The 24,157-nt window shown below is 37.2% G+C and overlaps 1 protein-coding gene across 3 annotated transcripts in view; it reads left to right on the top strand.

Annotated features, from left to right (window-relative positions):
- The window catches only part of MAP3K5 (mitogen-activated protein kinase kinase kinase 5), a 93,327-nt gene that overhangs the window by 44,546 nt on the left and 24,624 nt on the right, over positions 1–24,157 (top strand). For all 3 annotated transcript variants that reach the window (XM_052674533.1, XM_052674544.1, XM_052674551.1), the window contains exons 7-13: positions 1,264–1,434; positions 4,696–4,808; positions 9,856–10,015; positions 11,507–11,660; positions 14,019–14,126; positions 19,372–19,421; positions 24,040–24,135. In XM_052674533.1, coding sequence (XP_052530493.1) covers positions 1,264–1,434; positions 4,696–4,808; positions 9,856–10,015; positions 11,507–11,660; positions 14,019–14,126; positions 19,372–19,421; positions 24,040–24,135 — 852 coding nt within the window. The remainder of the gene's footprint in view (positions 1–1,263; positions 1,435–4,695; positions 4,809–9,855; positions 10,016–11,506; positions 11,661–14,018; positions 14,127–19,371; positions 19,422–24,039; positions 24,136–24,157) is intronic.

Below are 24,157 nucleotides of genomic sequence, written 5' to 3'. Positions count from 1 at the left end.
AAGAGACACTTCATGTCAAGAGACATCAAGTGATAATCAGAAGATTTTACAATGTTATAGTACGCATATTTTTAAGCTCTCTGATAACATGTGCAATGTGGCACACGCAGCTACATGCACTACTTCTTTGAGCTAAATGGGAGCTGGGCCCTGGTGCTTTTTTTGTTTGTTTATATTGTGATTTTTCCCAAAAATCTGAAACACTGGCAATAAGGAAGGGCATTAAAGAGGGAATTTTCCAGTGGGAATTGCAGATATTTTCTAATCCCTTAGTGTTAGCACAGTGAAGATTGGCTATTTTGATGTTTAGAGAAGCAGACCAAGTGTCAGCAGGCATTGAAATTCTCATATATACATAGGTTGCTCTGAAAGTAATGCCTCCTATTTGTTCCTATGGAAATGACAACAAATACAAAGAGCTCAATAACAATGTTTGATAGAGCAAATTCTCAGCTATGAAACAGTATTTTTCCAAATGATCACCACCATGAGCTATGCATTTTCACTGTGATGGTCAAGAGCCTGCATGCCATGCTTGTGAAAATCTGCACCAGTAGAGGTGACTGTCACCACTGCTGAAACACACCACCCACCACCTCACTGTGTGCATATCCACTGTTCGGTTTCCATCAATGCTCAGCAAGTGTCACTAAATGTCAGTGGGTGCCACTGTTTCTGCATGAAGGAAGGTGCATCAACACTCCTTTGCTTCATACATGCTTCCAAATCAGATACCATTCTGTCAGACTGTCCCTCTGCTGCCATCTGTCACACAGCGACAGCATGTAACAGAATGCTGGAGAGAAGGTTCATCCTCTACTGCCATACCACCAACAACAGTGTCAGACATCATGAGCCAACATGAGACAAAATAGGAGACATTGCTTTTAAGGCAGCCTTTTTATCTTTGCATTTTATGAATAAATATCTTATGATCTCCCAAAGGATTGCTCTCGAAGCTACTCTTACTGCTGTTACTGCTTTGCTCTAGGTGATCATGAGAGAGATAACATGTTTGGGGGCTTTTATGAAGAAGGTTTTTTGGTAGTGATGTTTTTTAATCTTTGTTTCAAACATGTTTATAAAATGATTCATTGCGTCTAGGAGCACATTCGACATATAATTACAGACTAATGCATAAAGATATCTTTATTTAAAATCATATGTATAATCTTTTAAATAAATAACTATATATTCAGATGGGTTGTGAAAAGGTATTCCTTGTTAACTATTGTTTTTTATTGGAATATTTATTTTTAATAGACGAAATCTGCCTGGGGACAGACAGAAAGCTCTAGAAATTATGATTCCTTTAGTAGAACAAGAAGATCAAGTAGCTTCAGATATGTACTGCCTGGTTGGTCGCATTTACAAGGACATGTTTTTGGAATCTGGATTCATAGATACAGAAAGCAGAGACAAAGGGACCTTCTGGTGAGTAATGTTTTCCTGGTCTATGTCTTTTTCTTAGCTTTAGAAAGCGTTCCTTAAATGAGAACACACTTCAACTGTTTTTCATTCCAAATATTTTGTGTTCTTAATGGTTATGCAATGTCTTCTAATCTGGGCCTTCCTTACTTGTTAAGAATGACAGATTCACGGTGTCTAAACATCTGCTTCCATAAAGCTCTTCAGGTGCCTCAGAGTTGAGGTACCTTCATCACAGCTTATCTTTCTCCTCTCTCTCAAATGTGAATTCTCTTGTTTCCTGCATTTCTTTTAAGAATCTGGGCCAGGCGTTGTTATTCAGGCTTGAATCAATAGGTGTACCTGCATCTTGGTAGGTATTTACCAGCTATGCTTAAAGGTGCTGAAGTATAACTGTGCTGATGCTTAGAAATTTTTGTCTTCTTTTGGCTTCCTTGCTGACAAGGAATGTAAACTCATGCTAGGAAAAGATTTATCACCCCATCATCTCCATATAACGTATACATATTACAGTGGATTGCAGTACAGATTCTTATGGTACTTGCCTCCAAAATTATTAAAAAAAAAAAGTCCTTTGTCTCTTGTCTGTCAGGCCTTCAATTTCCAAGGGAAATATACTTGAAATGCCAACATTAGGTACTTTTGTCAGGGTGAGCTGCTTTTTTCCATTCCAGTTCAGGAAGAGAATATAGATAAATATTTGTTCTGCATATCCTCCACATTGAATCCTTGTTCTGCTTTTGAGCTCATCAGCTACCTGTTGAAGTAAATGCTTGATTCTCCTTCTCGTTTCACGTTTTTTCAGTAACCTTCAGATTAGAATTGTCTTTGAAATACATAATTATTCACCCTCTATAGTCTTAGAATACATGAACAATTTTTAATTCTTGGTTATGCTTTACAGTTTTGTAATGCTTACTGGCCTCTTAAAATATGTTGAAATAGCAGGAATACAGCATGTTATTTTCCCCCCTCCCTTCCCTTCCCTTCCCACTTCATAATTTTGATTAAAGAATTTCTCTAAGACAAAGCTCTTGTGAAGCTTTTAAAATTGGTGTAGAATAATATTTTGTTTAATGTTAGCTGATACAAAAATCAAACTGTAGTCTTTATACAGTACTAGGCATCACCATGGACAAAACAAATTAAATGAACTTATGTCTGTGATATGTACTGTGATTGCTTTTTCCTCATTTGTACTGCTTTAAGAACAGATAAACTTTGAGATTTTCAAACACGATTAGGTGAGTTTATATGTTTAGTAGGCGTAATTACTTACTAGGATGTTTCACACAGCTGCTTTAACATGCTTCTAATAAATGCATCTATCAGTCATGTTGCTCATCTCTTGATGAGATGCAATGATTGCAGTCATAACAGCTTTTGCCGTGGGTAGGGCACTGACAGGGCAGCCCCTAAATAATCCTTGAAGTCTCTGGCCAGTTAGACCAGACTAAGACAATCTGGAATTTGACTGGAACCTGTACCAGGGGAATCAGTTGCTTTTAGTTTGTACTTTATGTTGGATATTGATTTGAATTCTAGTGTCAGTCATATAACAGGCTTGATATGGCTGAAAGATTGAGCCATAACCTAGTTGCTGGCCTTTGGCTGGGAGCAAAGCTGCTACCAGTGCTGCACACTGGCCTCAGTGGGGGTGGAAGAAGGTGTGTGCAGGAACAGTGCCTCCACAATGGCATTAGTTTATGTTGAGATAAAGGTTATTATCTCTGTCTTAGAGAAATGAGGTTGCAGGAGAAATGCAGTGAATTGCATAAGATAAGAATTTAGCAGCAGAACTGAAGTGTTAGTTTTGCAACAGCTAATGATGTTAGGGTACTTTGGGCTATTTAAAAAAAAAAAAAAGCAGGAAGTGTGATTTTTCTGACAACTGAGAAGTGGAATAAAAAGCATCTGTGATGAAAATATGAGACAAGAAATGAAAGTCTAATTCTTAACTGTCACTTTCTTGTTGCGTACTGACAATGTAAATCAGATTCACCAATGCTATCAAGTCATCTTTCAAATCCTTTTACTGCTACCTATCTTATTCAGTATCTGTATTGCAACATTTTCCCAAACATCAGCTTTCAATTTCTTGAAGGCCTTTATCTAAGCCAACCTCTAACTTTATAGGAAGACATTTAAACCTGACTGCATTTCTGCAACACTGATTCCTTCTGTGTCGTGGAGGGCTTGACAGTGCACAACAATTGCACATGTTGAATTTAAACCAGTTCGATTTGCAGATTTTAATTGCAACTGGCTATTTTCATTTGTTGAAAGTTAATAATTGCACATTTTTCATTTTTATTTTCTCTGTAAATTTCTTGTTGGTTCCTATCGTTTTTTTTTCTTGTGCATGCTGCAAAAATTATGTCAAGGAGAATGCTACTTGTCAATTGAAGCTTAAAGAAGCCAAATACTGAATGTAATGAAAGAAATAAGCTCTCTGATCCTATAAAATAATTTCTCAGTCCCCTAGGGAAAGGAATGTAGCCTTTTTTTTTTGTTGCCTACCTGTGACGCTTTGTTTTCAACTCAATGCGTTGTTTTTTGAGGGCTGTTCACCAATTACTTCTGCAAGGAGTAACTATCTTGTATGCTTCAGTTCATCTCTGCCTCCTTTGCCTATATGCTTAACACCATTGACAGCATGTGTGTTCCCACCTTTTGTTTCTCACTGGAGAAGTTTATTTGATTTATGAAATTCTGAAGTTCTGTATTCGTCACTCAACTAGAGAAATTTAGGTATTCGTGCCAGAAGTGAGGCATTTGTATCATTTGCTTCTGTGTTTATGTATTTTGTTATGCCTGTATGTCACTGGAGCAGATCCATGATCTAAAGTCAGCTTTAGTGAAAATCTACATATTTAAGAGGAAATTAAAGAGTCCATTAATAAATATAACAATAAATATAACTGTGAAACAGGTCTCTTAAAAGCTGGTAATGCTCTTTTCTTCTATCTCAATGGAAAAACTGTAAATCCAATAAGATACTAGCTTTGCTGGAATGGACAACCAGGGCCTGTACTTGGGTGAAGGGAAAGGAAAAGGAAAGAGGATGCATATATAATTAACTAACTCTTAAGTAAGTAACTCACTCCTAAAAATAGCCAAAAAGCATGTGCAGAAAACAGTATTTTTGTTTCCATGGATTCTTACTATGTAAACAGAAGATAAACACCTACAGAACCTAAAAGTATAATTATATCCCTACTAGATTGCATTATTTAGAAAGCAAACTTGTATGTTTGTTTTCTCTAGGTTCAAGAAGGCGTTTGAGTCAGAGCCAACACTGCAGTCGGGAATCAGTTATGCAGTGCTTCTTCTGGCAGCTGGACATTGCTTTGATACTTCTTTTGAGCTTCGGAAAGTTGGTAATTACAGCTTGCAAATTCACAGTGAACTTGAACACAGTGAACTTTCTAGTGAAAGTATGACACCATTCACTGTCACAAGGGGAGGAAGAAAATCTGATAGTTGCATATAAATGCTTTGATAGTGAGCATGTGAACATCTTAGTTAGTGTTCCTAGCCATCACTGATCCCACCTGGCTGACAGTGAGCACTGTTGTGATGATCTGATTCCAGGATGAAGGTCTTAACGGGTTACCAGAGCTTAGTGAAAACTGGCAGCCCTTCTTTGCTGTGATGTCTTTTTTGTGAGCCAGAAGGAAGGAATGCCAGAAAGGGGGGTTTGGATCTGGCTAGCTTTCTTCAAAAAAATGGAAATAAAAATCAAACAAGCAAACAGAAAATACCTATGGATCGCTAGGAAATATGGGCAAAAAAAACCTCTCCTTAGGGTCGTCAAAATGCACGTAGCTTGAGATTGGGATGGGTTAAGAGAAGAATGAGCCACGCTTCTCTTCAGATGCTGTTTTTGAGGTTTTTTTAAAGCTTTGTATTAAGTGGTCTGCTTTGTGATTTGATTTGTGGTTTTGCTGTATTTGAAGAGAAGGCAAAGCCAAAATTAGCCAGGATCCCATTCAGGGAAGCCACAAAAGGAAGATGACTGAATGTTGTAATAGTTGCTAACGTATACTTTGTAACTGGCATTTTTCTCCACAGGTTTGTGTAATTCTTGATGTACTGCAAATCCTTTTTTTTTTTTTTTTTTTTCTTTTTTCTCTTTTTTCCCCTCCTGGTCTCCTGAGGAGAAAGAAGCATTGTTCTTTACTGCAAAGAATATCTTTAATGAGCCTCTGCACTAGTTTAGAAGTAAGGTGTGTGGAGTATCTCTGAAAGTAATTTTCTGGGTGAAGAATTATATTTTTTTGAGCTTGAAGCTCAGAGATGATTACCTTCATGTGGATAATAGAAGTGGAATTGAAATTTTCTGGGATTAAGGAAGGTGATTATTTAGATATGATATTTCTTCACAAGGAGAGTAGTTAGGCCCTGGAACGGGCTGCCCAGGGAGGTTGTGGATGCCCTGTCCTTGGACGTGTTCAAGGCCAGGTTGGACGGGGTCCTGGGCAACCTGATCTGAATGTGGATGTTTGGTGGCCCTGCTAGGCAGGGGGGTTGGAACTACATGATCCTTGAGGTCCCTTCCAACCCAGATGATTCTGTGATTCTGTGATTCTGTGATATGATAGGCTTTGTAGGGTTGCCCCCAGCTACTGTGTTTGCCTTTATGTGTGGATGAAGTTTGTCTTTTTGGGTTGGATGGAATGCTTTCATCTTCTATGCTGAAATTTTAATTCTTGTGGCAGCATAGGTGGTAAAAAACAAAAAACAAAAATACCCAACCAATCAAACAAACAAAAAACTCAAAAACATGTGCACACACATCTTGCTTCCTGTGAGACTTTTGGATAATATTCATTCAACTGACATAGTTTTAAATTAGGGATAGTTTAGTGAATCTGAGCTATATTTTCTGTGTAGTTTAAATTGAATCCTCCAATTCTAAAGAAACTTCAATTGCACGCAGGCTATGGCCGACTGGATTTGGGTGAACTGATAATAGTGATGAAATCTGAAAATTATTTGTAGTGATCAGATGTTTGGCATCTTCTTGTGAGTTTGTGCAGTGATTGCTGTACTGCTTGTGTGGAGAACAGTACAGAAATTAAATTTCCTTCCTACTTAAGGTTCCATCCATGGATGATGAGTTACTTAGGGGAGTAATATCTAGTAGCTGTGTTTGGTTGAAGGGTAGTGATTTATTTAGTTTTGGATGTTTTTTTTTTTGTTTGTTTGTTTTGTCTTTAGTTTTTTTGTTGTTGTTGTTTTTTTGAAGATGAGAGAAAGGAACTTTTGTTTTCTTTAGAAGCTGTTGGTGTGGCAATCTTTCTTATGTAAATATTTATATGGGGAAGGGAATCAACTTTTTGAAAGGGTTGATATGTTTAGGATGATGGGAAATGGTTTTAAGTTGAGGGAGGGGAGATTTAAGTCAGACATCAGGGGGAAATTCTTTACCCAGAGAGTGGTGAGGTGCTGGAACAGGCTGCCCAGAGAGGTTGTGGATGCCCCGTCCTTTGACGTGTTCAAAGCCAGGTTGGATGGGGCCCTGGGCAGCCTGGTTTTGCATTAAACGTGGAGGTTGGTGGCCCTGCATGTGGCAGGGGGTTGGAGATTCATGAACCTTGAGGTCCCTTCCAACCTGGCCATTCTGTGATTCTGTGATTTGTTGTCTGTTGAGACTCATTTAAAGACAGCGCCTGCTGTGGTCATAGAGTTGTTGAGTTGGATGAGACCTTAAATATCTGCCTCCAGTTTATCTACCATGTGTAGAGACACTTTCCCCTAGGCCTCCTTCCTCTCTCATAGTAAAGTATTTATTCCTTATGTCTAATCTAAATTTACCTTCTTTTAGTTCAAAATTGTTACTCCTTGTCCTGTCATTACACCTAGTGATAAAGAGTCCTTCTCCGTTTGATCCCCTCATAGTCTACCTTTAGATAGTGGAAGGGATCTACTAGCATCTATTTTGTTATAAGAAATATTGTTAAAATACTTTGAAAGATTATTTCAAACACAGTTATAATATAGGCCTTATGCATTGGACAATGGTAATTGGTGATAAAACTGTGGTTCATGTTAATATGATAAGGTTTGTCAGCTGACTTGAACTGTGCTAGGTTCTGAGGACAAATCAGTATTTCCTTTATCTTGGACTGATGTTAATGATTTTGACCAAAAATTAGGGAAATCAGAGGTTGCAAGGAAACATATTTTTTTTCTTGTTCCAAAGGTCTTTTATGCTTATGTCATTCTTTCGATGTCACCTTTTTGTATTTATCTGTGTATAAGACCTAACAGCACTTAGATTTGCTTAGTAGTGCTTGGCATCCTCCTGTTGTGTTATTACAACGCATAGATGTTAGAGAAAGTCTGTTTCCTGGTAGACAATAAGGAGAGAGGTGAAGCTGGCTAAATTTCAGTCCAGGTTGTACAAAAATAATATTGGTAGGTTAGGAAAAGCAAAGGGAAGATACAGTCCTTAACAGCACTTCAGAGGGTGCATGAAGCTGTAATTAGAAGATGCATATCTGATTACATTGGGAATAAAGTAATAACTCCAGTAACCAAAGAGAGTTTTTACCCATTTGCATCAGATCAAAATTTGCTTTCTGAGAGTTCCTGCCTATGCTTGTCAGAATAATAGTTCACATGAAATGATCGAGTGAAGCATTAATCAAGTACTCATTGTATTTCCTTTACAGTATTGTTTTAACTGTACAAAATCACAGAACTTTGAGACCAAAACATAAACACAGTGCTTTGCATTGGCAATAATGATCTCTGCAAGCTGTGCAACTCCAGCACACAAGAGATCCAATAATACAAATTGTTCTGTCAATATTTGAGCAAGGAAAGCAGTTTATTTATAAAGCTTTCAAAGTAATCTTTAACTGGTAATATCTTGTTATTGAATATTATTTTCTTTCTGCTGTGGGTGTATTCCTGGCATTAATGACCATTCTGACAGTAATTTTCTTTTCTTTTCTGTATTTATGCCCATTTCTTTTTAAGGCAAAATGTTTTTGATAAAATGTTCTGGATCTTAGATGATGCTTCGTTGTTTTTGTAAATGCCAGATTTATTGCAAACAAAGAGAATGTCTTGTCTTCACCTGGTTGTTCTAATACTTTCTAAAAACTTTTAAGGATAATGAGATCAAAATAAGCTAGAGAAATAATAAAAGGAGGCTGCAATCTTAAAATTGCATATATTCTCTTCAAGAACAAATAAACTTTTCTCTAAGAAGCAGACAGCTAATGCTTTTACTTATATTTAAGTGTCCGTTTATTCTGTATGTTACTCCAGCATGACAACTTGTTAGCAAGAGCACAAAGTGAAATACAGACATGAAACAGACTATAGAGCACTTGGATTTTATGTGTAAAACTATATCCATTTTTTATCTAGTGTTTAGAACACGGAAATGTAAGCAACACGACAAAACAGTATGGATTTTGTTGACTGAAATTTAGCCAATAATATCTGTTTTGATAAGATTTATTGCTGCATTCAGAATGAAATTCAGTCTGCTAGCTATTTAATGAAGGTTAAGGAAAAAAAGGAGAAAAATCAACAGTTCCATTGAAATTTCATGTGAATAGTAAGCTTTGATATGACAGAAGGTGATATGGGAGGGAAACTGCCATAGTGGAGTAGTATGGGGAAAGTGAACAGAAGGTTACTGTGGTGATAAGGCATGTCCTGTAGGCTGGAAAATATTTCATTTGCAGGGGCGTTAGCTATAAATATGCCATAGTTGCAGTAGTTGTTTTGAACTAAAATTCACCCTGAAGGCCACGGGGAGACTTGTAGTTTTCAGAAAACTTAGCAAGTCTAAATGAGGCCTGAGGCTCTCCATAGTCTTGAGTTGCTGAGGGGCTTACGAATATTAATAGATGTCTTTCATTGGGGTAGGACTTGCGGCAAATTAATGAACATCACTGCTGGAAGAAGGCCAGTGGATCATCAGTTCCTTCTGCATGGGACCTTGTCTATAAAGGTAAGTCTGGGGCTTGGGGCTTGTAAGTCACCAAAAAAAAAAAAAAAAAAAAAAAAAAAAGCAGAAAAAAAAACATAATAGGTGCCTTATTCAGCATCTGTTAAGTTTTTACAGCTATGTTGTGTAGCCTAAGGCCCCAATGTACCTTTACAGATGAGGTCCATGCAAGAACGTAGGTAATGTGACTGTGGCCTTGTCCTGACAGCGATGTCTTAAAGTTCCTTTCTTGAGAGGTCTTTAGGAAGAGGGGGAGGGGAAAAAAAGTCTGCTACGACCTAGGGCGTATGGAAGTCATTTAACATTAACTGGTAAGTATAATTTCCATCTTATTTCATTGAAATGGAAAGGATAAAGTAACTTAAGCAATGAATAGATTTCAAAGCAGGGAAATAATGTATTTTAAAATGACATAGATATGTTCCTGTGACCTATTATTCTTTCTACTACAGGGGTAAAGATCAGCAGCCTGCTTGGTAAAAAGGGGAGCTTGGAGAAGCTGCAGAGCTATTGGGAAGTGGGATCTTTCTTGGCAGCCAGTATGTTGGCTAATGACCACATAAGAGTGATCCAGGCTTCAGAAAAGCTATTTAAGCTAAAGGCACCAGCATGGTAAGGTGATAAGAAAGATGGTGTATGGTAATGTCTTTTAAAACGCTGTATCTTGCTAACAGATTTTGCTAGTCTGTGTATTGCTTCATTGTACTTCTACCTTGATGGAGCTATCTTCCCCTTCTGCCTTTATTAATGGATATATATATTATTATATTTTTTGCTGGGCTGAAAAGAGCAGATTTACCATTGACCCTCTTCTGAAGGTAAGGGGGAAGAGAAGTTGCTTATCGGCACTGTGCTTCTTCAGTTAGTTGAAGTGGTAGGAGCACGTGGGTTTAGTCATAACTGCCCAAGTGTTCCTAGGAGTGCAATCAGCTTGGCTAGAGGAGCACAGATACACCTTGGAATACTGTGATAGTTATTGCGTGTGCCAACTATTTTATGAACTTGAATATAAATGAGCAATCTGTACAAGTTTCATCTGGTTGTGATTGAGAAAAATGCAGATTAAACTCCATTTAATGGAAAGGTTGTAAGTCTAGAGTTAGATTCAACACGTTCTTCTTCACATGCAGACAGGAAGTAGGGACCAGTTGTCCACTCATCAAGGTCTAGGTCCTTTTGGCAAAGGAGATCCGAGACTCCTTTCTGACTTAAGTTGTCACTCTGCCAATCAAGGCTGCCTGGGTTTTTGGTTTTTTTTTTTTTGTCTTTTTTATGAAGAAACTGAAGTCTGTCTCCAAAAGCTGGTCAGAAGTGAATGTAGGTGTGCTAAAATATGGAAATGCTGAACTTACATATTGAGATAGCATATGAAACTGTTGAAATGGACAACATTGTTTTTTCTTACCAATTTTCTTATAAAAGCTGTTTACAATGTATTTATATGCAATGCTTTTTTTTTTTTTTTTTTTTTTTTTTTTTTTTTTTTTAACTGTGTACATGAGGAGCTGGATAGCATTCTGTGGGAGTCTCCTGGTAGTTTGCTTGAGTTTATGAATGCCTGTTTGTTGGGATTTTATGTACCCAGTGCTTTGGGGTTTAAGTCTGCAGATTAAACTCTGAAAATACAGCATGCTTGTTTGTGCTTCAGGAGTGATTTCTCCTGTGAGCAATTCTTCTCAGCCTGCTATTCAGCAGCAGAGCCTTCTGGTACAAGGTAGATACAGTATTTTGTGCAGAATATCAATTCAACCAAAGAGGGAGAGTTGGGCAATGTGTAGCTATACAACTACTCTCAAAATGCCCTCTGAGTTAGCATTATTTCTTTTTGCATGTAGCTAGACTATAAACAGATATTTCAGGAAGCTTTCATGGTTTAGAATAGCAGGCAGCATATGTGATCAGGCATATATGCAGGAAGGATTGTCCCAGATCTCAGACTGATAACATAGCTGCAACATTTCCAGCAAAAAATGAGGAATTGCTGTTGTTGAAAGCAAGCTGGAGAACCAGAATCTTGACTGCCTTAGCATTGCAGTGGTGGGTGCTTCAGTTGGAATTAAAGATACAGACATTATTATTTACTTACTGTATTATTGATCACAGGTACCTGAAGTCTATTGTAGAGACTATTTTGATATATCAGCATTTTAAAAAACTGAATCCTGAACAACATACAGCCAAACAGGAACTCGTGGACTTCTGGATGGACTTCCTTGTTGAAGCCACAAAGACAGATGTGTCTGTAGTTAGATTTCCAGTAAGTGTTTTCTTGTTGGTTTGTTTTTAATTGTGACATGTAGGAAATGAAGACAAAACACTGCTTGTTTGTAGGTTCCCAGACAAAAAAACTGCTTGTCCAGAAGAAATGCATTTGGCCTGCATACTGAACTAGTTTTAATTGATTTCACATGGCTACAATGGAATTGCACAATCTGTTCCAATAAAATACTGTAAAAAAGTCAGAATATTATTTTATTATTTAATGCTTGCTACCAATGTTCTAAAGCAGAATTCTGCAGTGTATTCCGTGTAATACTATATTATGTTATGTTCTGAAGAAAAGACACTTAATTTCAGTCTCACTGACTCAACAGACTTTTTACACAGCCTGCTGCCTATTAGAGCTTAGAAATCAGACCAAACAGCAATAAATCTTTTTTTTTTTATTATTCAGCTGTTAATATATTTCAACAACAGTGCAATAAACTTATGTATACTTTTATGGTTTCTTTCATGAATACTTTGCTGAAAGATTTTTATGACATACCCTGGTGTACTAAAATGTGCTGTTCTTTGTCGCCTCTGTATATTAGTGATACATATTAGTGATATATGTAGGAGAAATAATGTATTGAGTATTCCTTTTAGCTAACCATTGGCAAATACATCTTTTTAGGTGGTAGTCACTATCGACCCCCCAGTACTTCAAGGGCATACTTGTTTTGTGCAGTTCTTCTGACATCAGACTGTAAATGGGATAATAAACAATAAAGGAGATGGTAGTGTTGAACAGCAACAGACTGAGGCAGGAAATTGTAGTGGTGTTGCAGACAGACATATGTGACTCTCCTAATAAAAGGATTTTGTTTGTGCCTATTTGAAAGCAAAATCACGTGGTGGGACAAGTCAACAAAATGAAGCATAGTTACATCTTTACACTTACAAATAACATCGATAACAAGCTTTTTGTAGAAATTCAGAGCTTGAACTTAAGGACTTCTCTAGTAATTGGTAGTTGCTGAACTATCACTTGGTCTCCTAGCTGCTGGCCTCAGAGTCGTGATCCTCTTTGCAGCAATTAGAGGAAGAAATAATGCAGCTTATGGGTAGCTTTGGGATAACTGAGGATAAGACACCAGTTCATGAAATGGTCGAAACCAGATTTTAACAACTGTAAGTGACTGAAGATGCAGGGCGATGCATTTGGTCACCCAGTTAACTGCCATGGTACTTTTCAGACTACAGCCTTGCACTTCTGTCATGTGTCCATGCGCTCACTGACTCAGTAGGAGTTGCTGAGACTAAGATTTGACTGATTAGTCTTTCCTAGACTTTGTGCTCTAGCTGTTAGATTTTATGGGCTTTCTTTTTAAAACATAGATGTAGACCAGGCTTTACTTTCTAAAGCAATTCTTTAAACTCCAAAAAGTAGTTTGGTGAAAGGTAGGTTTTTTTCTTGAATTAATAGCAATGTTTCCCATTCTTCAGAATGAGAAGATCTTCTATGGAGGCACTAAAGATTGGACATTTTAGACATCAGATTTTTTTAACCACTGAAAATCCAAAATAAAGACATAAGAAGCTTTAATGAGAAATCATACTTCTTCAAATAGCTGAGCTTTGTTGGCTTTTAAATAGTGAAGACCTGGAAGTAGTTCTGGCAGAACGTTATTGAAGTAGCAAGTTGGCTTCATGTACTCAGTAGCCATATTCAGACCAAATCTTACTGCACTGCATCCCATCACTTTTACATGAAGATTCTAGGTTTTTCTTTGTTTGTATTTGTACCAGGAAACTTTCTGTTAACTTTAACTGTCTGCTTTTTGTAGCAGTGCATGTTGCTTTTGAGAAAAAAATCATTTAATCTGGCTGCTGTGGTTCACGGTGTTCTAAATCAAAAGCAGGTCATTCTAATTGTAGGTTGATCTGTTTTTCTGTTTTAGCCAAATGCACTTTTGTAAAAAATAATTAAGTTACACCCTGAATCCTGTCTATGTTGGATATGGACATTCTCAAACGGCATTGTAAAAGGAAGACTTGTGATAGAAGGATTTCAAATGTGACAGGTGTCAGAGAAATCGTTTGGAATTTAAGATATATACAATCGAGTGACATGTAACTCAAAAAAAGAAAATTGATGTTTTCTTTATCTTAAGTTACTGTGAGCCACAGTAAACTAGCTTAGTACCTAAAACTTTTATTGTTCATCCTGTTTACTTTATTTTTTTTCCTGCTATGATATGGCTACAGATAAAGTTTTAACAGATTTTAGTACAGATTTCCTATGTTTTACTTATTGGGTAACTATTTACTTATTTACTTATTTTTATTTATATTATATTTATTACTTTATTTTTACTAACTCTTAAGATTTTTTTTTTTTTTTTTCTACAAGGTTTTAATATTGGAGCCAACCAAAATCTATCAGCCCTCATATCTGTCCATCAACAGTGAAGCTGAGGAGAAGACTGTATCTATCTGGCATGTGCTGCCCGATGACAAGGTACTATGATGTTTCTGTAGTTGTAACTTCTTTCCCAATTTAAAAGTGCATGGCTTGTAAGTCATGTAACATGCAAGCAGTTGTATCTAATGTCAAATTCTGTGAAGGAGAGGGTATGTTTTTAGCATATCTGAAGATGCTTTGCCCACACATTGTCATGTGTTTTTTGTTTTAAACAGATCATTCTTAATTTTTTCTTTAGAATTTGTCCTGTTCCTTAATGGATCTTCTGCATCCACCATGTTTAAAAACAACATGCAGCTTCTTCCAGGTTGTTTTTAATATGAACAAGTCTGTTGCTTGAGACTTTGTAAATAACGTGCATAGTCCGAATGATGTCACGTAATGCGTATGTACACAAAGCTTTCTTCTTCCCATACTCACAGCATTGCTTGTCTGCTGTGGTAAATACTCTTCTAATATGAAAGCATTGGAGACTGGTGTGCCCTTAAATGGCAGTGAAATAAATGAAGAGGCAAAGAATCTTTTTGGCATAGGGACAGATAGATGCTCAGGAGGTACTGCAAATGGAAGAGCTGAGAAGAACTTAAGTTGAGGTGTGAGAAAGCCTTACATATTTGGAAAGAAGGTTAGAAATTCCAGAGATGCAAGAGGAGAGGAAAGCATTGAATGGTTATCACCATACATGGGAGCTGGACACAGTGATCTCTAAAGTTTCCTTTCAACCACTACAATTTTGTGATTCTGTGATCACATTCTGGGATGCTTAGGAAGAAAAATGTTGGTAAGAGTGAAGACAGAACACATTTTTAAGGCCTTAGAGAAGGAAGGGAGCATGGAAACCTGGGAGGGTTATATGAAGAATTGATAGAGGCCAAATCAGCTGGAAACAGAACACTGAAGGTAGTGTGTTTTCTAGAACTAGCACTGCTCGTTCTTCTGTGGCAGCATCCTTGCAAGATAGGACAGTAAAGGACCTATTTGCTAGGTGATCCATCCTTCAGCTTTTATATATGTGCTTTTAAGAGAGAAGCATTTTTTTCTATGTGAGGCAGCACTAATTAGAATTTTTGTTAAAAGTTCGTGAAGGAACAGAACTGAGCTGTGGCTGAAATAGTTTATTTTGGGAACAAACTGAGGTGTTTGCCTAGAATGTTCATCTGTAGCTCATTCTGGTTGCGTTTTCGCAGGTAGGTTCAGAATGTGAAAATAAAGTTAGAAGATAAATTTATGCAATTTCCAGAGAAAAACAGAATTAACCACATAATGAACAATTATTTGTATCAGTATGACAGAGTAAATCTTGCTGCTGTAAAACGTGTGTTCTGAAAGTACTTCTGTATTTAGAATTCAGTTGGTTTAGAAACTAGTTGTACACATGAGTTCGTGTTTGTAGATATAGTGAGCTTTTTGTGTGTGTAATTCGTATCCAAACGGGGCATTATATTCTGATTAGGGTCTTTTGTACAGTGTTGGGGGAACACAGGATATTGTAGTCCTATGTTTGGGCTATTTAGTCATGTTCCTCTTTGAAGAATCCCTTAATATTCTGTTTTTGAATAGTATAAATCTTAGTCTGAATACTAGTGTAGGTTTCACAACTGACTCTTCACACTGGAAAGTGTTTCGAGTGTGTCATCAAAACCTCTACTAAAGCCTGGAGTGGAATAGCACTGGTGAAGCAGCAGTATGCTACTTTAGGTCGTTGAGCTTTCACTCTGAATTTGTAGCCAGTTCATACTCACAACTTCTTTTGCTAACACTGTACTTATGCTAAATGATTATTTGCCATTTGCCTGATATTATCTTTGATGGGAATCTCGGTATCTCTACGTATTTTCTTCAGGCAAAACAAGTAGGGCTGCTGTACTGGCTGCATGTGACATCTCACTGCTTGTATTCCAGTTTAACTTACTTGATCATATATGCTCATATTCCTAAAAAGCTACTTGATGGTGTGTTAATATTCCTTGTACTTACAGGGATGTTTAGCTTAATGCTTTCAGCAGTAGCTTTTCCCATAGCTTTGTCACTTGGCTGCCTAATCATCCTATGACTGGGAGAAGGATCTGGTTGTATTCAGTCTGTATCTGTTCAGCAGAAAAGTATTTTGGTTTTCTGGGGTGTAACTGGTGCTTTACTGTTTTGTTTCTGTTATTGTAAATTTGGTTTATTTTTCTTTGTTTGTTTTTTTTTTTTTTTTTTTTTTTTTTTTCCCCCTGATATTCTATTGTAGCATTTAATACTTCCCCTCCCCTGACCCCCTTCTGATTTTGGCAGCACATCTATGTATTTTCTGCACATCACTGTTTTCCTACATTTGCTGCCCTACTGATGATCAGTGACAATAGATAAGGACAGCTTTTGATGCACTCACTGGTTCTTCTGCTCTGGCCTTACTGTAGTGAGCTTATACAGTATGTTAAGAGCTGATGGGTATGCAGTGCAGGCATCTCTGCCTTACAAGCCATAATGTTCATCAAAAGAATGCAGTGGGCAATTTGTTGGTTGGAAGTTCAGCTGTACTGTCATAATCTGTTGTTAAAATTTTGTCAAAAAGCATCAGAATCCATCAGAAACTTCAAACGGAGAAAAGGTACAAGAAAAATTTGAAGATACAATGTAACTGGTAAATATAACTAGTGTAGCATTTGTCTCTGCTGAGAGACTTCGTGAACTAAATGGATGTATTTCAGCCCACTGCAGTGAAGAAGGCTCTTTCTTTGGACCTTTCAAGGCTGATGACAGGCCTTGTAGGAGCTGATTAACAAAGGCCAGCTGTCCCGGCTACAAGGATAGAAGAGACAGCTGGGTTTGGAAATGGCTTCAGCTATATGAATTTAATCTACCTAGCAAAGGTCTGTTTAAGTTAGAGCAGCTTATGCTTCAGATTTCAGTTCATTAAAAAAAAGAAATTTTCTTCATTTTCAAAATGAAACCATTGCTTTAAGAATAAGAATCGTGAGTTATCAAGCATATGAACTTCCCTTTGTGCACATAGAAGCTGAAATTCTGCTTCAAATACAAAATGTAACTTGTTTAAGCCTGCAGCTGGCAATTTGGTAATGAATAGGAGAATACCAGGATAAATAACAGGGCCTTTCTCTTTTTTTTTTTTTTTTTTTTTTTTTTTTTAGCAGTTTATTTTAATATTTCTTTCTTTAATAATGCCAAGTTTTTACATAGACAAATGCATATAAAAATCAGATGGCATTATGTTTTGTGGAATACAGATTACCTTTGCCCTGCAGTTCTCTAATTTTAGCAGTCCCTTCCACATAGAGTTAGAGGAATGCAGCAGTGCTGTTAGCAAGTTTGAAATAGAACAGCCTGTCTCTGTTCCGTGTTGGCTTCTGAAACCATTTTGAGTTTTGTTTTGGGTGGTTGGTGGTTTTTTTTGCCTAACCCAAGAACAGATGCTGAATTTGGATAGCGTGCCTGATATGTTTACTCCAATGTATTCAAAACTTGGCAAGATCTTTGAGGGACATAGCTTTTATATTATTTCATTGCCTGAAAACATCATTTGGTAAATTAAAGATATATGAATCTCTGAGAAATCAGTTGCATGTTGATTATAGGTAAAGCCCACAATACTTTGTTTCTTGCTGTGCTACTTGCACATTTCTGCTTGCGGGATGTTTGTTTTAGATCATTTAGATATTATGTTATTCCCAGTGCAGGGAATTAGACAAATATCAATAGCAAAACTCTGGAAAAAGAGTTTCCAGACATGGAAAATTGAGAAGTAGCAGAGCTCATATACAGTGTAAAGCATAAAAGAAGAACACAGATACACCCTCCTTGTTAGCAGAGGGATTTAGTAGGGGATCTTTGTTCATACAGGAGAGCCAGGCAACTTGAATAGTACTTCCACAGGCACTTCGCACTAGCACTGGCTCATTTAGAATTGAAAGGTTACTGTAGTTACAGCTTTGTGCCTTACAGTTAGGGCTATGTGAAGTTTGCACGTATTTATCAGTATGTTGTGTTCGGCATTTTGCATTAGCCTTGCAACCTCTTTAATGAAATTTGAGCAGGAAGGAAAGAATTACAGAGATAAAAAGACTGATCTGGTAAGCCTTACAGAACTGCTGTAGCTGAGAGTTTGATTTCCTCTCTCATTTCGTGCATATTGTACAACTATTTTGGTAGTGCATCTATTCTGTGTACTTCACCATTCCTAAAACAGGATATATAAAATACAGTATATGCAATGCTTCCTTTGGGATAGACTTGATTATGTCTGTGTTTGACACTATGCCCTTATGCTATAAATTGCCTTTTGGCTGGAAATGTTTCCATACCTTTTTATTGCCCAGGTGACTAAAATGCTCAGTGCAGTTCAGCTCTGGAAACCAATTTCTTCAAATATGTTGCTCATGGGGAGGGTCCTAAGCTTGTCACACTTCCAGCTGATGTAGTTCCCCATTTTCCTGAAAGGTGAATGTTTTAATGTTTTAATGTTTTAAAAGATATGAAGGACTTCTGATTCCTACAGTAAAACTTTATTAGAACTTAAGCACAGATCAACGTGATTGTCTGCTGAGAGAACTCAGTTCCGCCATGCATGACGGATCAACAGGTAAAAGATCTGAAAATAAATGAGGCCTGGCCCTGGGAGTTTGTGTAGGGTGTCTTCCAGTCTTGTTTACTGCTTCAACAGCTCTTAGGGATTTTAGTATGTTCTTAATTCTCTCTTCTGGATTCCTAGGGAAATGGTCTCCATTTTGTTTCTTTGGACAGCTGGCCTTTAGATTTGCCCCTTCCTTGAGCAATTGCACCTCCATTTCAAAAAATTCCCATTTTACTCTCCAGCGTCGGTCAGGCTTCCTGCTTTGTAGTGCTCTCAGCCAATTATTCCTGTACACAGAGGACACTGAATGTGTAGAATGAGCTCTTGTCATTCTCAGAGGTGGATTTTTTTTTTTCCCCTCTCTTTCTGGAAGGTTGCACACGAAGCTGAGTTCAGCACCCAGGACAGACTGTATGGGCACACCCTTCTGATCTGCTAGTTTACTTTATTTCTAAAATAATACATTGTGTTTGCAGAACAAACAGTGAAGGAACAAACCAGCCAAACCTTCTTTATAAGCTTTTCTTGCTTTTTAGGTGAAAAAAAAAAAATGCCCTGAAGAATAACTGTTGAGAAGTAGTAGGCTGTTATAATCCTAATATTTCTCTTTTGGTCTCTTGAGTTACATGTGAGAAGATATGCCTACTGGCTCTTTGTTTTCGTAAAGGAAGAGGGTTTCGTTGAACTTTGTTTTTTCTTGTGTTACAGAAAGGTATCCATGAGTGGAACTTCAGTGCTGCGTCCATCAGGGGAGTAAGGTAAGTTGTTTGCCCTTCGTGCTTGGAAATGAAAAAAGTAATTGAGTCTCATGTTGAGCTAATGCTGTGAAACTTGGTGAGTAACAGACAGAATATTGGAGCTGAATATTGCAAGTACTTCTGGAGATGCCCTGCTTTGTGTGACACCCCAGGAGTCTTACTCTAGATTCAGAAATGACCACCTGCAAAGTTAGTTATGTAAAAAATAGAGACTATAATCCCTTAGATTTTCGAACTGATGCTTTCTCAAAGTTTGTTACCGCTTTATGCTAACTGAGGTTGAATTGCAATAACTGCTAACGTTTCATGTCATCTTGCTTGAGCTGTGTCACATCCGTGAGATGCAGTTGTGCACTGAGATTCTGACATGCTAGGAAACTGTTAACACAAGGAAGGCAGTCCTTGAAACAGGTTCTTGACAACTACAATATGTAAGCCAGGAAGTAATGCGGAAACAAGCAGGAAGGATATGAGGAATCAACAAAGTTTTGCGGGTGGGGAACAGGTTGGTGTGCCTTGAAGTATCCTGATCACTCATCTCTTGTTGGGTTTTGCTGTGGATGTGTGTGGTTTTCTCTTTTGTGTGTTTGCTTATAGGTATGGCAGCAAAACTGTTTCAGAACATAGGAAGGGCAGACTGTCACTGCAGTGATGACAGAGTGCAGCAGAGCAGTGGATAGATCATGAAGTGAGCCCAGACTGAATGTAGTATTCGCTTCTGTCTGATAGCGTCCAGCCTTCTGATTTTTATCTGCTGAGTCTAAGAAACTAGTGTTCTGCTTCTATGATCTCTTTAGATCAGATCATCACCTTAGTTTCATTTACTTTTTTCTAGGATCTGTCTATATTTGGGCTTCCTGTGGCTTTCCATTTTGGAGTTTGCATTTAGCATAATTTTAAAAAGGCCAGAAATCTTATATTCTTCAAAATAGTCACTGCTCTGTTCTAAGAATAACTGTTCCATACACACAAAGCTGTTGCTATGTCTGCAGTACATTTTTGCACAGATGGATGATTCTTTTTCCTTCCAACAACAAACTTAAAAAAAAAAAAACAAACTATCAATAGACACAGAAATTTAATCCTGTGGGATTCAGTTTATTTTAAGCCAAAATTGCAACGATATGCATAGTTCGGTGTGGTTTGGGTTTTGGTTACAGCATGTTTTTGTGTGCTTCTAAAAAAAGAATATGTGTATTTATTGCCCAATTTTGATATATTTTTTTGGCTTTATTAAACTCTGCTGTGGCTAGTGTTGTTTTGGTGTACTCTCCCTCATTCGTTATTTAAACTGTCAATAGTCATTTAATTTGTCTGCTAAGATTCCAATCTGTTCATCTGCCCTTGGAAAACTGTAAAGTGAGTCAATCGAGCCAAGAGTGAATTCTTTGAAGACTCAGTGTCTGCCTCCATGAGGGCCTGAAGGGGGAAATCTTTCATCTTACGCAGTTGTAAAACCAAGTAAATCTATTTTTCAAGCATGCAGTTATCTGATTGTCATCTTCTTTCAGTATTTTTATATGATTTTCTTCTTGACTTTATCAAGGTGGATATTTTTGTGGGTGGAACTTCCTTCAGAACCAGACCTGCCTCTAATTTATTTTTGTATCCAGAATATTTTTTACTCCTTTGAAGCCCTAGATGTAAAGCTGTCTAGGAAGGGAAATTCCCTGCCCCATGAGGATTTTTTTTGCCCTTCTAGACTAAGAACCAGCTTTAGAAGCACAGTGTTAATGTAAGAGAGAGTCTTTGTACATGCTCCTGAAAGCTTTCTCAACAAAGACCCTTCTAAATATTTACCGTCTCTTCAGCCCTGCTGCCAAGAGATATCTGGCAGTGAAATGACTAATTTTTTAGGTAAATACTTTAAGTAAATAATTGAGAGGTCACTTATTCTGTGTGCTCTTTATCAACCAGTGCAATCAGCATCTCATTTCATGAGTAATGGAGTTTAGCGCTCAGGAGTTTCAAAGGAACTTGAACATAGTTCTGAATTGCACTCTACCTGCAGGAAGCCATTTTTACTGGGTTTATCTTAAAGAATAATGATAATAATAAAAATTTCAACTGTAACTGATTAGAATTTGTGTTCTAATGTAAATAACTCTGCTTTCATTTTTTGCCTTCTTGGCCTCAAATGCAAATGTTTTTTATTGAACTGGACCAAGAAGCACTGTTAATCCTTAAAGGCTTCGTCAGAGCTTTTGGACCTCAGCTGCTTCCCAAAGGTGCTTTGCATCACTTTCTCCAGTTATCAAGGAAGCTCCCTAGTATTTGTCACATAAGCAAGAAGATGCCATCTATTTTTCATGTTTAAAAATGAAAACTTAAGTTGCAGGATGAAGCTGGTAGATGGATTACAAGTTGGAATCTCCTTGATATTCAGGACAAGCCCTGAACTGTGAAATATCTGCTACTTGTGTTGTTTCCACGGGGAAGTGCCTCAGGGATCATGATGATAGATGTTGCATTAGAAACACAGTGACTTTTTTTTTTTTTCCCATAGTTTAAGAATTAACAAGGATGTTAATTTTCCATCCTGACTTCACTGAACTTAGAATCTTATCAGGCTACTTAGTTGTTAGAGTGGAAGTTGTCTCCATCCTCATTTCTGAAAAACAGAAATCTGCAAAGCTGCACTTCTGTGGTTTCTGCCATTGCTTGTTTTATCTGTTACTTTATCTAGAATTGTCAGGAAGCAGTAGTTACAGAATTTGCAGTATTCGTCATCAGCTAATGGGAGTTCTGTATGCATGTGATTTGGGCCCAAGGCCATGTTGCATTGTGTTTCCCTGCTTGTCTTTTGAAACTTGCAATTTCAGCTCCAATTCTGTTGTCATAGAAGTTGGTGAGTGTTAGACATGCTCAATAACTCTGAAAATGAGATGTTTCCTGAGAAAGTTTATCCAATTTGTTTTTATAGCTTGATATTTTTTGTCTTCCTTTCTTCATGTTAATGACTTTTTTTTTTTCAGGGAGGAAAAGAATGCATATAAACATTTATAAGTATTCAATATTAAAAGCCTTATACCTGTATGAATTACCTTAGTGTACACGCTATGTTCTTACCCATTTATTCAGTACTGTCAAGTGGCTTTTGTATATGTTGGGTTAGTAAAATATTTCCATTCTCCTGGAACTTTTGATGAATTAGTAATATCCACATAAATAACTTCATATCTGTAGAATTTGTGTATATTCTCAAAAAATTTGGTAAATTAAGCCAGGGACAGTGACTGTCTTCCCAGATGTATGCATCACTTAGCACATAGGAATTTTTCTTGACAAAAATAGCTGAATGACAACACCTAAAGTGACTATACTGAAGTAGTGATCAGTTTGGCTTGTCATAAGTAGCTTTATGAAATGCATGTGTCCAGTTTGTCTGAAGAGCAGTTTCTTTACCAAAAGCTCTTGCAAGGGATATAAAGTAAGGGAGTCATAAAAGAGAATCAACAGTCAAGCAACCATAGATGCATTAAATCTTGATAACTACAAATATTTCCTGACATCTAAGAAAAAATTCTTTAGTGCAGTGTAGAATACCGTTCTGCTTTATTTTGCATAAATAAATAAATTAAAACCACAATAGATATCTTGATCTGACTAAAAATAGGTTGATTTAATTAGCAACATGGCTTTTGTATTGTATCTTGAGAATGATAATATGCAATCTTAATTTGTTCCAGTTTCAAATAGTTTTTAATATTTCCTTTAAGGAGCACAATAATCATTTGTACATTTGAAAAAAATAAAATAATGTAGCAAATGGATATCTTGCAAAAGCTGCAGCCTACATTAGGTAGAGTATTGACAACTGTGCCAGAGTCCCAGAGTCTGTACCTCTTTTGCTGAAGCATCTATGCATTCATAAGAAAATGGCATGCATGTCTCTTCATTATATTTGTACTCCCATTTGTAATGGGTAAAAGCAAAAATGAAGAAGGGGGTAGGCAACACTGGCAAAGTTGTTTGTCTCATTTCTATTTTATTTATGATGCTGACCTTATTTAGACATGTTTTTCCATTATAATATCAATTTACCAATTCCTTATGAATCGATCAGAAATCTTCACGTTCAAGAGTGAGCTGTGGCTGATTTGTAAAGGGGAAAGAATTCATGATTTGAGTTCAAATCTTTCTAACGTGAACCTGAAGTGATCTTTCATCCTGGCTTCGAGATCAGCATTTACCTAAATGCAGTGGAAAAAAAAGTCTCATGTCAATAGAAATAATCCTGTTAATTTATCGTAGGAACATAGAATGGTTTGGGTTTGAAGAGAACTTTAAGATCATCTAGTTCCAACCCCTCTGCTATAGGCAGTCATCTCTCTCTAGGCCAGGTTGCTCAAAGTCCCATCCAGCCTGGGTGGAACTTTTGTTCTTACTTTTGCAAGTGCGATGTATGAACTAGGGGACAAAATGAATGACAGCAGACAGCTGAATGTGAACTTTGAAGATTTAAGAATGTGATTTCATTGTAAGGAAAGACTGTGTTTTTTCATGTTTTATCTGGTGCTTTCTGACAATACTTGTGTTGGTCTGTACGATTTGACATAGGTGGCAGAACCCCAAATGCACTTTTCTAATAATGTGTTCTGCTTGGCTGTTCTTTCAGCATTTCGAAGTTTGAAGAACGGTGCTGTTTTCTGTATGTGCTGCACAATTCCGATGACTTTCAAATCTATTTCTGCACGGAAGTTCATTGTAGAAGGTGGGTCACAGTTATTTCAAAA

Source organism: Tympanuchus pallidicinctus, unplaced genomic scaffold (assembly GCF_026119805.1).
Source record: "Tympanuchus pallidicinctus isolate F22 unplaced genomic scaffold, pur_lepc_1.0 scaffold1, whole genome shotgun sequence".
In the NCBI taxonomy this organism is placed as follows: domain Eukaryota; kingdom Metazoa; phylum Chordata; class Aves; order Galliformes; family Phasianidae; genus Tympanuchus; species Tympanuchus pallidicinctus.
The sequence above is the reverse complement of the archived record's forward strand: the minus strand, read 5'-3'. Positions and strand labels throughout refer to the sequence as shown.